The sequence below is a fragment of the Dipodomys ordii genome, unplaced genomic scaffold (genome assembly GCF_000151885.1).
Source record: "Dipodomys ordii isolate 6190 unplaced genomic scaffold, Dord_2.0 Scaffold104, whole genome shotgun sequence".
Classification (NCBI taxonomy): domain Eukaryota; kingdom Metazoa; phylum Chordata; class Mammalia; order Rodentia; family Heteromyidae; genus Dipodomys; species Dipodomys ordii.
Genome location: NW_012267320.1, coordinates 2421501 through 2434561, shown reverse-complemented (window position 1 = coordinate 2434561; position 13061 = coordinate 2421501). Strand labels below are relative to the sequence as shown.

At 46.0% G+C, this 13061-nt stretch overlaps 1 protein-coding gene across 2 annotated transcripts in view; it reads right to left on the bottom strand.

Moving 5' to 3' along the window:
• Runx1 (runt-related transcription factor 1) overlaps nt 1–13061 on the bottom strand; it is a 222772-nt gene that overhangs the window by 26508 nt on the left and 183203 nt on the right. The window contains exon 6 of one of the 2 annotated variants that reach the window (XM_013027529.1): nt 11466–11657. The exons of the other annotated variant lie outside the window; for it this stretch is intronic. Within the exon in view, the coding sequence (XP_012882983.1) occupies nt 11466–11657 (192 nt within the window). The remainder of the gene's footprint in view (nt 1–11465; nt 11658–13061) is intronic. 2 annotated transcript variants of the gene reach the window in all.

Below are 13061 nucleotides of genomic sequence, written 5' to 3'. Positions count from 1 at the left end.
TCGGGAGACATCAGATGTCACGGGTGTTGGTAGAAAATTCTGAGCACCACTAAAATGCCAGCATTCGGACGGGATCTATTTCTCTTGAGACAAAAACGAAACAAAAGGAAAACATTCCCCAGCCTTTGCTCTCATTGTGCTCTGATAGTCTTTAGAAACTTGTGGTTCTCAGGCCACCAAAGCAAGCCCAGGATGTGTCTCCCTAGAGGGTGCTCCTGGCAAGCCCCAAGCCGTATGCTGGGGAAGGGAAGGGGGGGGAGGGAAAGGTAGAGAGGATGGCCATCCACTGGCCATCCACGCATGAAACAGGGTTTGTGGAGGAGCAAGGATGATGGAATCCTCCTCCCTATCCTCTGTGTCTGCACAGCCTCTGCTGGCTGTGGTGCCCGGGAGAGAGGGGCATCGGGACTCTGCGAATTCCTGTGACATTCCTAAGTGGCGTTTGGCCCTGACTCTGAATTCATGGACAAGGACATGACTGTCGCAGGGACCTTTGATCTGACCCTGGCTCTCTCGCTCCCATCGCCGGGGTAAATGGCATGGATTTGGCAGCGGTGTCCTGTATTGAGACAAGGGGACCGTCACTAGGCACCAGCCTCTACCCCTCCCGGCCTCGGCCTGCCAGAACCGCCTGGCCTCCCCACAGCTGCGACTCCTGGACTGGACTCGGTCACATTCGTACACCTGTTTGCTGTCCTTCTTCTGGCTCAACAGCCCCAGCCGCAGCCGACTTAAAAGGGCTGGGCCCGTGGGCGGAATGGGGGAGGGAGCTATTTACTTAAAATCACACAGGAAGGTGAAACTTCGTTCAAAGGAATCCTTTTGTAGATGGTTCAGGAACAAGCACCAAAGAGGGTCACCGTTCACATTTGCTGAATGTGTCCAATTCATGCAAGGAAGAGGATGGGTCAGGGCTCCTCGCTGACCGTTGCCCACGTGGGCCCTGTGGCCAGGAAGTGACCTGCTGGCCCTGCTGCAGCTGTTCCCCCCCCCCCAGAGCAGGGCTGCCAGCACTTGGTGGAGCAGAGCAGGAGAGAGGCCGCTCTGAGAAGGACATCTTGGCTTATTTAAAATAAATAAATACATCTCTCCCCTTTATGCAGGAAATGCAACATTCAAAAAGTAAAAACTGGAGACATGAAAGAAGTGTGTGATACTGGATTGCACGGGGGGGGGGGCATCATCGCATGGAGGACAAAGTCTATTTCTAGAACAGGCAGAATGAGGCTGAGCAGGGCTGGATGTGCAACCTGTGAACCATGGTAGCAATGACGGAGGCTTACATGGCTGGTGGGAAGGACGCTGGGCCTACAAACCTGGATTTCAGAGCTTACTTGGGACTGGGCAGATGGTGGAGGCCCCTGTGCCTGTGGTAATATCACAGGTGGGGGGGGCGGGGTAAAGGAGGCGACCTTTGGGCAATTAGTTTAAAATCCCTTTTCATTTAGATGGTTGACATTCCCACGTGGTCCTGTGCAACAGTGGTTAGGGCTTCTCCGATTTGCGTTTACTTAAGGAAATGCCATGACAACCACCTCTGCCCTTAGTCCAACCCCCCGCCCCCACATCACTGCGGAGGACCACGGAGGGAAAGGTCACTGAATCTGTCACAGAGCACTCATGAGGCTGGCAGGCACCATGTGAACCAAACACCCTAGCCATCCGCCCGTGTCACCGTGAGTACAACCACATCAATGCAGTGACAAGAGTGACACCAACCATTAAGTTTACAAGTACACCCAACTCCATGCTAAATATCTGACCAACCTGTAACTCATGTAACTCAGTCTTGGGTGACACTGAATCCATGCAACGTTTACCATGTGCTGGGCATGCTGACTCTTGTAGATTGCATAGCTGGCTGATAAAGTTTGCTATTATTATGATTGTTCTGCCCGGTTTACAGCTGGTATAGTATAGCACAGAGGCCATCAGTGTTTCTTGCAAGACCCAAGAACTAGCAAGTGGACAGCGCAGGATTTGAATTCCAAAGGCCATATCATTATCTCCCATAAAGATCTTACGGTTAATATATAGATCTGCATTTAGTTTTGTGAAATGTATTCTGTGAGCCCCGTTTGTTCTGAGTGCCTTAGGATGGAAAAATGAGAAGAAAAATCTCTATTCCTGACTGATGGGGTAGCTAGACAGAAGGTCTGGCATTCTGCTTTGGCATCCCTTCTCCCCTGCAAGGTTAGAGAGATTTAAACATAAGGGAACCTCCTAATACACTGGCTAATGTATCCCCCCCACCCACATCCCCCAAGGCGTGAAAGAATCAAATGAGGAAATCGGGAAGAGATTCTGGAATTGGAATAACAAGATTTCCTTTCCCTTCCACCTGAATTGGCCATCCGTTAGTTTGTTCAGATTCAATTTTGAAGTCATGCTTTGTAATTTGTAGAAAAATCATATTAAGTTAAACAGATTCACGTCTGGGCGATGACTTGTCTCACTGAGCAGCATATGGAGGTGGCTTGGAGCTGCTCATAGCTGGGCCACACAGCAAACATCTCAAACTTCTCCTGACACAGTGGTGATAGAGAGGTTGGAATACCCCCACTGATTTCCTTGAAGATGTCAGAGGTGACCCTATTTTCCAGGGATTGTAGTATTCAGAATGATGGAAAGTTGGTGCTGCCTAGAAAAGGAAACTGCATTTGTAGACAGAGCAGGGAGATAATGCGGTCCTCAGCTATGATGCGCGCTTGTGGGTGAATGGCGGTGAGAACCCAATGGGACATCAACTCATGCTATCATCATCTCAGCTATTATTGTTTTATTAATGCCTTTGGTAAATGTGTGAACTCAGCAGTGTCTCTGTCTGTCATAATCACCTGTTTCAATAACTCAGCTACAGACACAAGCATCAACATATACTGAAGTAAAAAAAAAAAAAAAAAGAATAGAAGCTTCTGCGTTCATCGTGCAGGCACCAGATTGGTGGGACAACGAATGGAAATATGTCTTGAAATTCAGGCATTTCAGTGGTTCTGTATAATAGGCAATTTATGACAAAGTACAGATGAAGATGAACAGACCTAGAGATGAGCCATCTCCATGAACCACTTAGCGGGCAGAAAGGCCAAGTCAAGCCCTTGAGCCTGTGCTGACTTTTACAGATATTTTAATAACTTTATCATCATATAATTTGCCATCTGATACATGCGGGGAGATGCACTAATGGAGTGAGAGTGGCCACCACAGTGCAATCGCCCCAGGAGACTTCTAAAACAGCCATGTTCGCTCCCCTTGTATGACCCGCAACTCCAAGAAGTGCAGTCTCTAGGCACATTATTTCTTCCTCCCTTTTTAGCTAAAGATGTTCTTTTAAAACTCCTCAAACAGCTGTCAGATGATGCAAGAGGGAACCGGCAGAACACATGCTTTCTGGATCTTGGATTTAGCCTTGGAATGACTCAAGCCCAACACCGGAGAGTTACAGGGCAAAGAGGCCCCCTTCCATCACATGGATGGGCAGTTTATAAGCGGGGGAGACTGTCCTGACCGAGAAGCCACTGTCACCGAAGGTCACACCAGCCCACAGGCCTTACCCAAGAGGTTCTGCTTTTATATTAGTGGTGTCACAACCAAATGCCAGAGCTGAAGAAGGATGCTGATACATCCTCCTTCGTACTTTTACAAGGATCTGCTTGGCCAGCGTGGTGACCTGAGGCTTATTAAACAGAGCTTCTTATGTGGACTCAAAGACCTCATTCGGACTGTGGAAGAATTGTGGCATATTGAAATAAGCATCATTCCATTGCTTTTATGCTTTTAAGCTCAGGTTTCAAGTTGCCGCATAGCTATTAGGTGACACAAGATCATAGATTCTTTTGTCCCTTAGATTCGGTCCAGGAGGAAAAGCAGGAACCCTCAGCTTAAAGAAGGGGGAAGATGAAGAGAGGTGGGGGAAGGTTGAACATGATCAAAATACTTCATACCCATGTAGAAAAATAGAATAATAAAACTCATTAAATTGTTTAAAGGGAGATTAAAAATAGCAATAGAAAAGACTACAAGGAGGATAAAGCAGTCACAGAGAAGATAGACTAAAAACAAAGCAATAATGGGGTGCATTGGATCAAAGGTGATTAATTGCATCTATGGAAATGTCACAATAAAGCCACTTTATACAATTAATACATGCTCATAAAAGTATGCTTTTTTTAAAAAGAGGAATCAACAGTTTAAAGGGGATGTCACTACTGTGACATAATCTGCAGACATCAGAACTGGAAGATGATATTCTAGTTCCTACAACCATATTTGAAAATTTTGAGGCCTCTGGTCTGAAGAAAATGGTTGTCTTCTGCCTAGCCCTGCCTACCCATAGTTCTTTCTGGCATTCAGCACCATGGTTCTATTTGCTCCTAAGAATCTTACATTTTTTCACCGGGCACCTGTGGCTCATGCCTGTAATCTTAGCTATTCAAAAGGCTGAGATCTGAGGATCACAGTTCAAAGCCAGTCCAGGCAGGAAGATCTGTGAGACTCTTATCTCCATAAACTGCTAGAAAACAGGAAGTAGTACTGTGGCTCAAGCGGTAGAGTACTTGCCTTGAGCTGAAGAATGCAGGGACAGCACCCAAGCCCAGAGTTCAAGCCCCACGAAGGACAAAAAAAAAAAAGAATCTTACATTTTTTAGACAGTAAATATTCTGTTTCATGATCTGCAGCAGAGCCTAGGAAGACCCTGGGCCAGAAATCAACTGAGTAGAAAGTGGTACATTCCTCTGTCTGTCTGTCTGTCTGTCTGTCTCTTTCTCTCTCCCTCCCTTTCTCAATTCTCAGGAGTCCACAGAGAAGTAAAAAATAAACACAATTGACCAATATTTGCTTTCAGGGTGAGTTCTATTTTTTGAAATCATTATTTGGTTTTATTTGCTTTAGTTGGTAACTGAATCTCTCCGGCATCAAAATATAATAATGTCCTGCCAGAAAGAAAGGTCTACAGAAAGAAACCGGGTTTGACGTGAAGATTTTATTTGCAGGCATTTTGCAATTGGTATCTTTCATCTCTATAACAATTGGACTGCTCTACTGCTTTCAAAGGAGCTGTTTAATTAAAACCAGAAGAAAAGAAAAGACAAAAGGAGACAAGGAAAGCTCATGTGGGGTTAAGTCTTTAAAACAGCCATGTGAAAATATGGTCTAAGTAGGCACTCTGCTCAAGTCCACATCCTTTGAGAGTTAAGCTCACTAGAGTATCCTAAAGGGCCATTTCTTGGTGTAATTTAAATCCCCGAAGATCCCCCAAAGTGAGTGAGCCTGCCTCTGTGGGAAGAACAATAATGCAAATGAATAAAACCAACTTAGTTTGAAGAAGGAGCTTTGTAACTAGAGCCCTGTTTCCTCTCAGAGTACAGTGTTTGTTCTTCTCTAGGCACTAACTTTTGGCTAACGATGACTACATCCAAAGCTCCTTTTTAAATACCTACATTTGGAAAGCTATGTTCAGGTGATTTCTCCATTTGGGACCATGAGATATGCAGAGTAAAACATCATCGTTTTGAAAGGGTGTCTGGCCAGCAGCGCCTGGCAGTAAAGCCTCCCGTTAAAAAGGCAGCTTGCTTCAAAACAACAGTGATATGTCTAGCTCTGTCCGCGAGGTCAAATTCTTGAGTCCATCCCAACTGGCTGGCTTTGGTCTTCATGCCATTTTCTGCTCCTCTGCTGATTGGCTTCTGTGTAATCATGGAAGCAGGGACTAGAGGTACTCAGGCCTCCCTTTTTATTTTTTATTTTTTGTGATCCAGTGTTGTTCAGGGGAAATTTTCCTCTCTCTATCATTATTAGTGCCTCTCTCCATCATGTCCTCCAGAAAATATTAAAAGATATCGATTTGATTATGGTACCTTGCATCTTGTATATACATGTATCTACTTTGGGGAGGGGAAGAGGAATAACAAAATGCTGAAATAAGGACAAAGGATGACCCATTGCAACCATGAGACTCATAAGACACCATATTGGAAATGAACTTTACAACTTGGCAGCGGGGGATGGGGGTGAGGGAGGAGGGGATTGTTGGAGAAAAACAAAGGAAGGGGTAGTAATGTTATTTATAAGAAATGTAACCATTCCCTTACTCATGTAACTGTAACCCCTCTGGACAGCATCTTTACGGTATAATTTTTTAAAATGTAAATATATATATAAAAGAACTATCTGACCTCACTTAGAAACAAAAAAAAATGGTTATGCATCCTCCTTAAAGTTGGGAACTTTAAGGACCATGAGACTGAAGCCCAGCTGGTGGTGGGTAGAGATGCCAGTAGCCAGAACGCCAGATGGGAGCCCCCAGGGATTGACTTTACATCCCTCTGTCTACCAGACCTGAGACAGAGGAGAAGCCCACATAAAGAGGGAAGAGACTAGAGCAATGCCTCCGTGAGCCAAGAAGATCTGGCACCAACAAAGGTTAGGAGGGGCAAAGAAGATCCTCTCCTTAGCCTTGTGGGGGAGTGGGCCCTCCTATTGGATGTTGAACTTTTGCCCTTCAAGTGTGAGAGGTAATTTGGGATTCCATGGTCCCTCTTGGCTAGTCGGCACTTCCCACAGGCTGGTAGGTATTGCCTGAGTTTGTATAGGGAAGTAATTTTTTGCCTAATGAACACAAGAGAGACTCTTGTCTCCCTCAACCCCTGCCCCTTTTTGTGTGCTGATCCTGGGACTTCAACTCAGGGCCTGGGTGCTGTTCCTAAGCTTTTTTTTCCCTCAAAGTTGGTACTCTACCACTTGAGCCATAGCTCATTTCTGGCTTTTTTTTTGGTAGTTAGCTGGAGATAAGAGTCTCACAGACCTTCTGCATGGGCTGGCTTCAAACTGTGATCCTCATATCTCAGCCTCCTAAGTAGCTAGGATTATAGACATGAGCCACCATCAAGAGAGAAAGCGGTGTGTCTAGGAGCCCTCTTCTATTCATCCACGTCCCTTTTCTGTATGCTCAGAGGTTCATTATTCTGAGTTTTCTTTTCTCCTATCTCTAAAGATAAATGTACATGTATAAGAAAAGACCAAAATGGACCAAAGATCCATTCAGGCACCCACCACAGAGCACTGTTATTACTGCCAGCATCCAGTCACAACATTCAACCCAGGCAGGAACCATAAGTGACTCCCCGGACACTGTTACCCTCTCTCCATTGGCAATTGGGATTCTGATCCTCCATTGGCAATTGGGATTCTTATCAACACCCATCAACCCTGGAGCCAGTGAGTCAAAAGTGCAAGCTCAGCAGGGTCTTCTACCCACCAGCACTGGCCGTGCTTCCAGAAAGGTCTAGGTTACCCAAGTTTCCCACTTATAAGGTTGGGGACTGTGGGCAATTTTTAACTTGTGGGGTTCAATTTCTCTGCCTACAAAGCATTATCATGATTGTTGTGAGAACAGAATAATGTATATGGAAAGACTAGCCCATGCCAACATACATTACGATGAGTCCAATGAAAGAGTGAAACCTCATGGTGAGATGTTTATAGCAACCAACACTCACAACCACCACCACAGGCACCCATAGTTTATCTGGGTGACAGACTTGAGGACAAGCATCTGTCATGTCATCCCTAACTCTTCAGAGAGGAATGAGCTACATCGCCTTCAATATATACTCCAATCACATTTGGTAAATCATACTCAACATTCTTAAAAATCACTCACTTGGGCTGCCCAGAGCCAGCTGCTGAATGGGAGGTGTAAGCCAACAGGCATTGGAACCCTCAGCTTTCAAGAGTGTTCCGCCTCTTGTTTTTAAAGGAATATAAAGGAATCTTAACACTTGACTGTTGAAATTAATGATAGTGTCTTGACTTGAGTAAACATGTAGCCGTGACAAAATGGCTTTCTATTCAATTTTAAGACCTGGTAAAATAGGAAGTTGAAATTCACCTCAAACCTTTTATTGTTAAAATCTCAATAAACAAACAGTGGTTTGGTGGTACAGCAACCTGCCACCTTTCCCTCCTGTCCCTCTACCTACACTCTTTTGCTGAACAGATGGTTCTCTAGCACAACTGATTCTAGACAAATAGAGATGTGAGTCTCTAGCTGTGATTTCCCGTCCACAGATGGGGAGAGGCTCCTCCCCCCGACCCTCCCACCAAGGTCCCAGCTAGGCAGTCCCTACACTGTCTATAAACCCTGGTGGCCTGTCTTCCAGTCCTCGGATCACTGATGTTTCTGTAAACTTGAAAAACACTCCCACATCTGTACTGTATCACTGAAGAACTTTCCTGACTACTTCTGGGATATTTTTCTTAAAACTACTGCTGTCATTTCAAAGAGAACTAAAAACACAAGTGGTATTGCTTACAGCATTGTGTTCAGTATAATATGAATACTGTAGGACTAAGCCTGGAAATGAACCGTTTTCCTCGGGTCAAGAATACAGGGAAAGTCTTGACTGAAAAAGACTCATATAATCCCAGTAAATGTTCTAATTTCAAGAAGAAAAGAAAAAGGCAAAGGTCCATGTGAAACTTGACTGGCCTGAAATAGCACTTTCTTATGGGAAGAGAAAGAGGAAGAGAGAGGAAGGAAGAAGAGAGAAAAGAACAGAAAGAGGAGAGAGGAAGAAAGAAGGAAGGAGGGGAAGGGAGAAGAGGAGAGGTGGGGGAAGGAGGGGAGGACAGGGGAGGGCTCAGGGGAGGAAGGCAGCCAGGCACAGGAGAAAGGAAAAGTACTCGAACGGAAATATCTTGGACATTTGTTTCTGAAGCTTTGTTTTTGCCATTTTGCAAGTGACGTTTTCCATATCAAATTCATGTTTTGGAGCAAAAGAACATGGACAATCTAGTTAACACCATTTTTTTTTTTAGAGACGCAACTAAGCCCTTTCGGGAACTCTAAAAGCCAATTATTATTGCTTAGATGTTGAGAAAGTAAAACGTTTTGAAAAGGAACAAGAAAGGGGTGACACTGGTGTGAACCCTCATACTTTAGTCAGTACGTAGAACTCCAAATTGCTGAAGACTGCCACTGGTGACTCCTACACCCCAGTGTCAGAAGTCAAGTGCCAGAGGTCAAGGAATTCGATGGGACCTCCCCCCACCCTCCCCGCCCCCCCTGCTCTATTGCAAAGAGACATAGATGATGTAAAAATAATAGGTAAGATTTCCTCACTCAAATTGTGTGAGAAAAGTAGAATCCATGGAGACAAGTTCAATATACTCCATAGGGCTGGGCTTCCCATTGCCTTTAAAGATGCTTCATAACAGCAGGAAAAAAAAAGGTAATCGCCTTTTCAACTCTGTCATATGAATGGCCAGAGAAGTGGTTCGAGATGGAGAAAAGAGGTCTTCCTTCTGCTCTTACTCATGGAATCTGAAGATAACTTACATTGAAAGGACCCCAAACCCAAGATTGAAGAGTTGGGCTTTATATAGTCCCTTCAGCAGAAAAACATGGTTCCAGCCCGAGCCCATCTTCCTTGGGGCAAGTTCCATTTGCCCTCATTTCCCACAGAGGTTTGTATTATGGGATCTATTGGAACTGATGCACATGTTTTTAAAATACTTATTTGTGACAATCAAGCAGCAGGAAAGCAATGATTTCACAGAGCTTTCTTTTCAAATCTAACTCCAGAGGCAGCAACCCCAAACACCTTGCTTGAGTCTCAGTATCTACACAAGACGAAGAGAGGCCACATCACAGTGGCTGTGTGTGTGGTGACCCATGGGAAGAGCTGAGAATCTTCCGCTCAAATGAAAGACCGTCTCCCACCCACGTAACTGGGGGAGCCACAGGACAGGCAGCTTATCATGCTCTGTAGAAAATGTGGACAGTGCTTGTGAGAGCATCCATCTGTATACTAACCCCTGGAGAGAAGCAGTGGCCCAGAACCTGTACCAAACAGACGTGCACCCCATGACACAACTCCTATGCAGAAAAATGCCTGGGCAAGCTTATTTCTACTATCCAAGAGCAGCAGAGAAGCTCCCGCCATGCACTGCTGGTCACCTGCCCTTTGCTCCAGATGTGGTACTTATTCTTTTCTTTAGGTTGAACAAGCCTAGCTCCCCGAGACATGACTAGTACTACGGCCATATCATGTACAGCTGTGTCCTGCATGGCACATAAAATGACTGTTCTCTGCATGGTTGAAACAGCGTCACGCTTTGCAACGTGAATGAGTTGTGTGTGTTATCTGGTGTGGTGGGTTTGGTGTCCTTACTGTATATGAAAGTTTTTTTTTCAGTTGCCAGCTAGTACCCTGGAGTAGGGCAATCATACTCTTTATAGATTTGAAAGTATTATGCAAATAGAAACCTCTTTGAATGATAATAATAATAACGCCTTAAAGATAATTAAAAACATTATGCTTGATGTAATTATATATATATGTATATATATAGATAGTCCTCCTATTGTTATTTTCTATTTTTTAAAAATAAAATAACAGGCTGGGCACTGGTGGCTCACACCTGCCATCCTACCTACTCAGGAGGCCAAGATCTGAGGATCGCAGTTCAAAGCCAGCTCAGGCAGGAAAGTCTGTGAGACTCTTATCTCCAATGAACCACCAGAAAAAGCTGGCAGTGATGGTATCACTCAAATGGTAGAGCTCTATCCTTGAGCAAAAGGAACTTAGGGACAACACTCAGGCCCAGAGCTCAAGGCCCAAGACTGGCAAACAACAACAACAGCACCAAATATTTGATACAAAAATCCACAAATAATATAAAGGCAACAAGAATATAAAGTATTTTCACCTCCACCTTACTAGGTAGGGTGTGTGTGTGTGTGTGTGTGTGTGTGTATCTTCAAATCTAATGTCAGGTAAGAGAACCACATAGCCAAAGCTTACTATGACAAAGCCTCATCACTATGTACACACAGAGCTGGCCCTCTCTATCTAAGGGCTCCACATTTGAAGATTTAACCTGCCATGAGTTGGAAATATTTCTTAATGTGTTTATACTCAAAACATACAGCATTTGTACTTGTCACAATCTTCTAAACAACACAACAGCTATCGACATAGCCTTTACATGGTATCAATGCTATGAGTCACCTAGAGACGATTTAAAGTATATAGAAGAAGTGCACAGAAGTGCATAGGTCATGTGCAAATATTATGCCAGGCCATTTATAGACAGGACTTGGGTCCTGGAACCCATGCTCTGGATGCCAACGTGTGTGTGTGTGTGTGTGTGTGTGTGTTGTGTGCATATGTGTGTATATGTATGTGTATGTATGGACATGTATGTATATACCCATATTATCCACAGCCATATCTTCTCTATATTCTAAGAGCCATGCTTCCCAACCCAGGGCCTCTTGTAGCAGTGCAGAGCTGACTGAGCCTGGGCCTCTATGTCTCACACGCTCCCAGGGGCTGCAGCTAAGCATGAAGAGCTTCCTTTGTGCATCCAAGAAAAGCCCACCGTGTTCTGGGTGAGCTTTTCAGGGACTCCCCCCTCCGGCAGGGGCCAGGTAGGTGTGGCTCCATCCAGGTACTTACCCTGTAGCTGACTCTGAGGCTGGGGGTTAAAGGCAGTGGTGTGGTTCAAGGAGGCGCGAGGGTTGGGCGTGGGGGCGGGGTGGTGCGGGCTGACCCTCATGGCCGTGCGCCTCAGCTGCTCCAGTTCACTGAGCCGCTCAGAAAAGGACAAGCTCCCGGGCTTGGTCTGATCATCTAGTTTCTGCCGATGTCCTATTTGTAAGGGGGGAGGGGGGCAGGTGTGGAAGGGAGGGGGAAGGGAATGGGGAAGAGAGGCAGGGAGGAGGAAGGAGGGAGGGAAGAGATCAGAAAATGTATTGTGGACTTTCTAAAAGTGGGGGTTTTCTTATCTTCCCCCTCCCTCTCCCCTCACCCCCAACATTAGCTTGCTGCCAGCATGATCATGGGGCTCTCTTACTGCCTGTGAGAATTTGGGCTGTCATCCCTAAAGTAGACTTGAGCCTCTTTCTTAAGAGGCTCCCGGGTGCTCCCCAAGTCTGGGGTAGGCCTCCCCGCACCCACTTGGGCACCCTGTGGGCACCCATCTGCAGGATCTGCCTGGTGGGGTGTTAGCCTGTGCCGATTCCCCGACAGGGACACAAATGCATTTCCTGTTGGCTCTGGTGGGTGGGCCGTGGCAGCCAGGGGCATCTGAGTGCCGCTCTCCAGCGTGCCACGGGCCTTACAGGCAGCAGCGTGGGCCCTGGAGGTTTACACGCCCATCCACAGGAAATGGGGTGGGGCTGCAAACCCTTGGCACCAAGGGAATCAGATTTCCTGCTATTAGTATGGCTCCCCAGCAGCCCCGGCTTCCTTTCTCCCTTTCTTCTCCAAAGCTCACAGCTGAGGGTGCTCCTAAGAGGGGGCAGACAGAAAGGTACAGCCTGGGCCTGTCCAGTGTGCCCAGAAGGTCAGACCCACTGGCGCTCAGGAGGGGCAGCCAGCCTATTTTCTGAGCATGCTCGGAACTCAGGAATGGATGCGTGGTGGGTAGGTGTGCTCCTTAGTGCCCTGTGGACAGCAGTCGGGTCGATGTCACTGTCAACCACAGGAGATGGGGCAGGAGAGTGAAGCCCTGGTTTTCTCCTCCTAACCTCACATCACTCTGTCACTAAAGTAGAAAAGTCAGAGGCCATGCTCTCGTGAAAGAGACACAACCAGAGTGGGCTGGGCGATTTACTCTTCTGGTGAAGAAAACAACCTTTTGCTCCCTCCCCACCTTTGAGGTATTCTTCATTTAGTTAATTGATTTATGTATTTACTTTGTGCTGGCACTGGGGCTTAAAATCACAGCCCCAAAGGATCGCCCCTGGCTTTTTCTCTCTAGGCTGGATTACTTGAACCACACCACCACTTCTGGTTTTATGTCATTTAATCAGAGATGAGCATCTCCCATAGCCTTTTCTGCCTGGCCTGGATTGAACCTCAATCCTCAGATCTCAGCCTCCTAAATAGGATGGCAGGTGTGAGCCTGAATAGCTGATGAACCTGCCTGAAGATTGCCCTTGAAAAGGGACCCTTCTTGGGTCATAAGTGCATGGCAAGTTAGAAAGAAGACTCTGTATTTCACTTCCCAACTCGCAGTCCAGGGTAGGCCTGAGACAAAGGACAGCACAT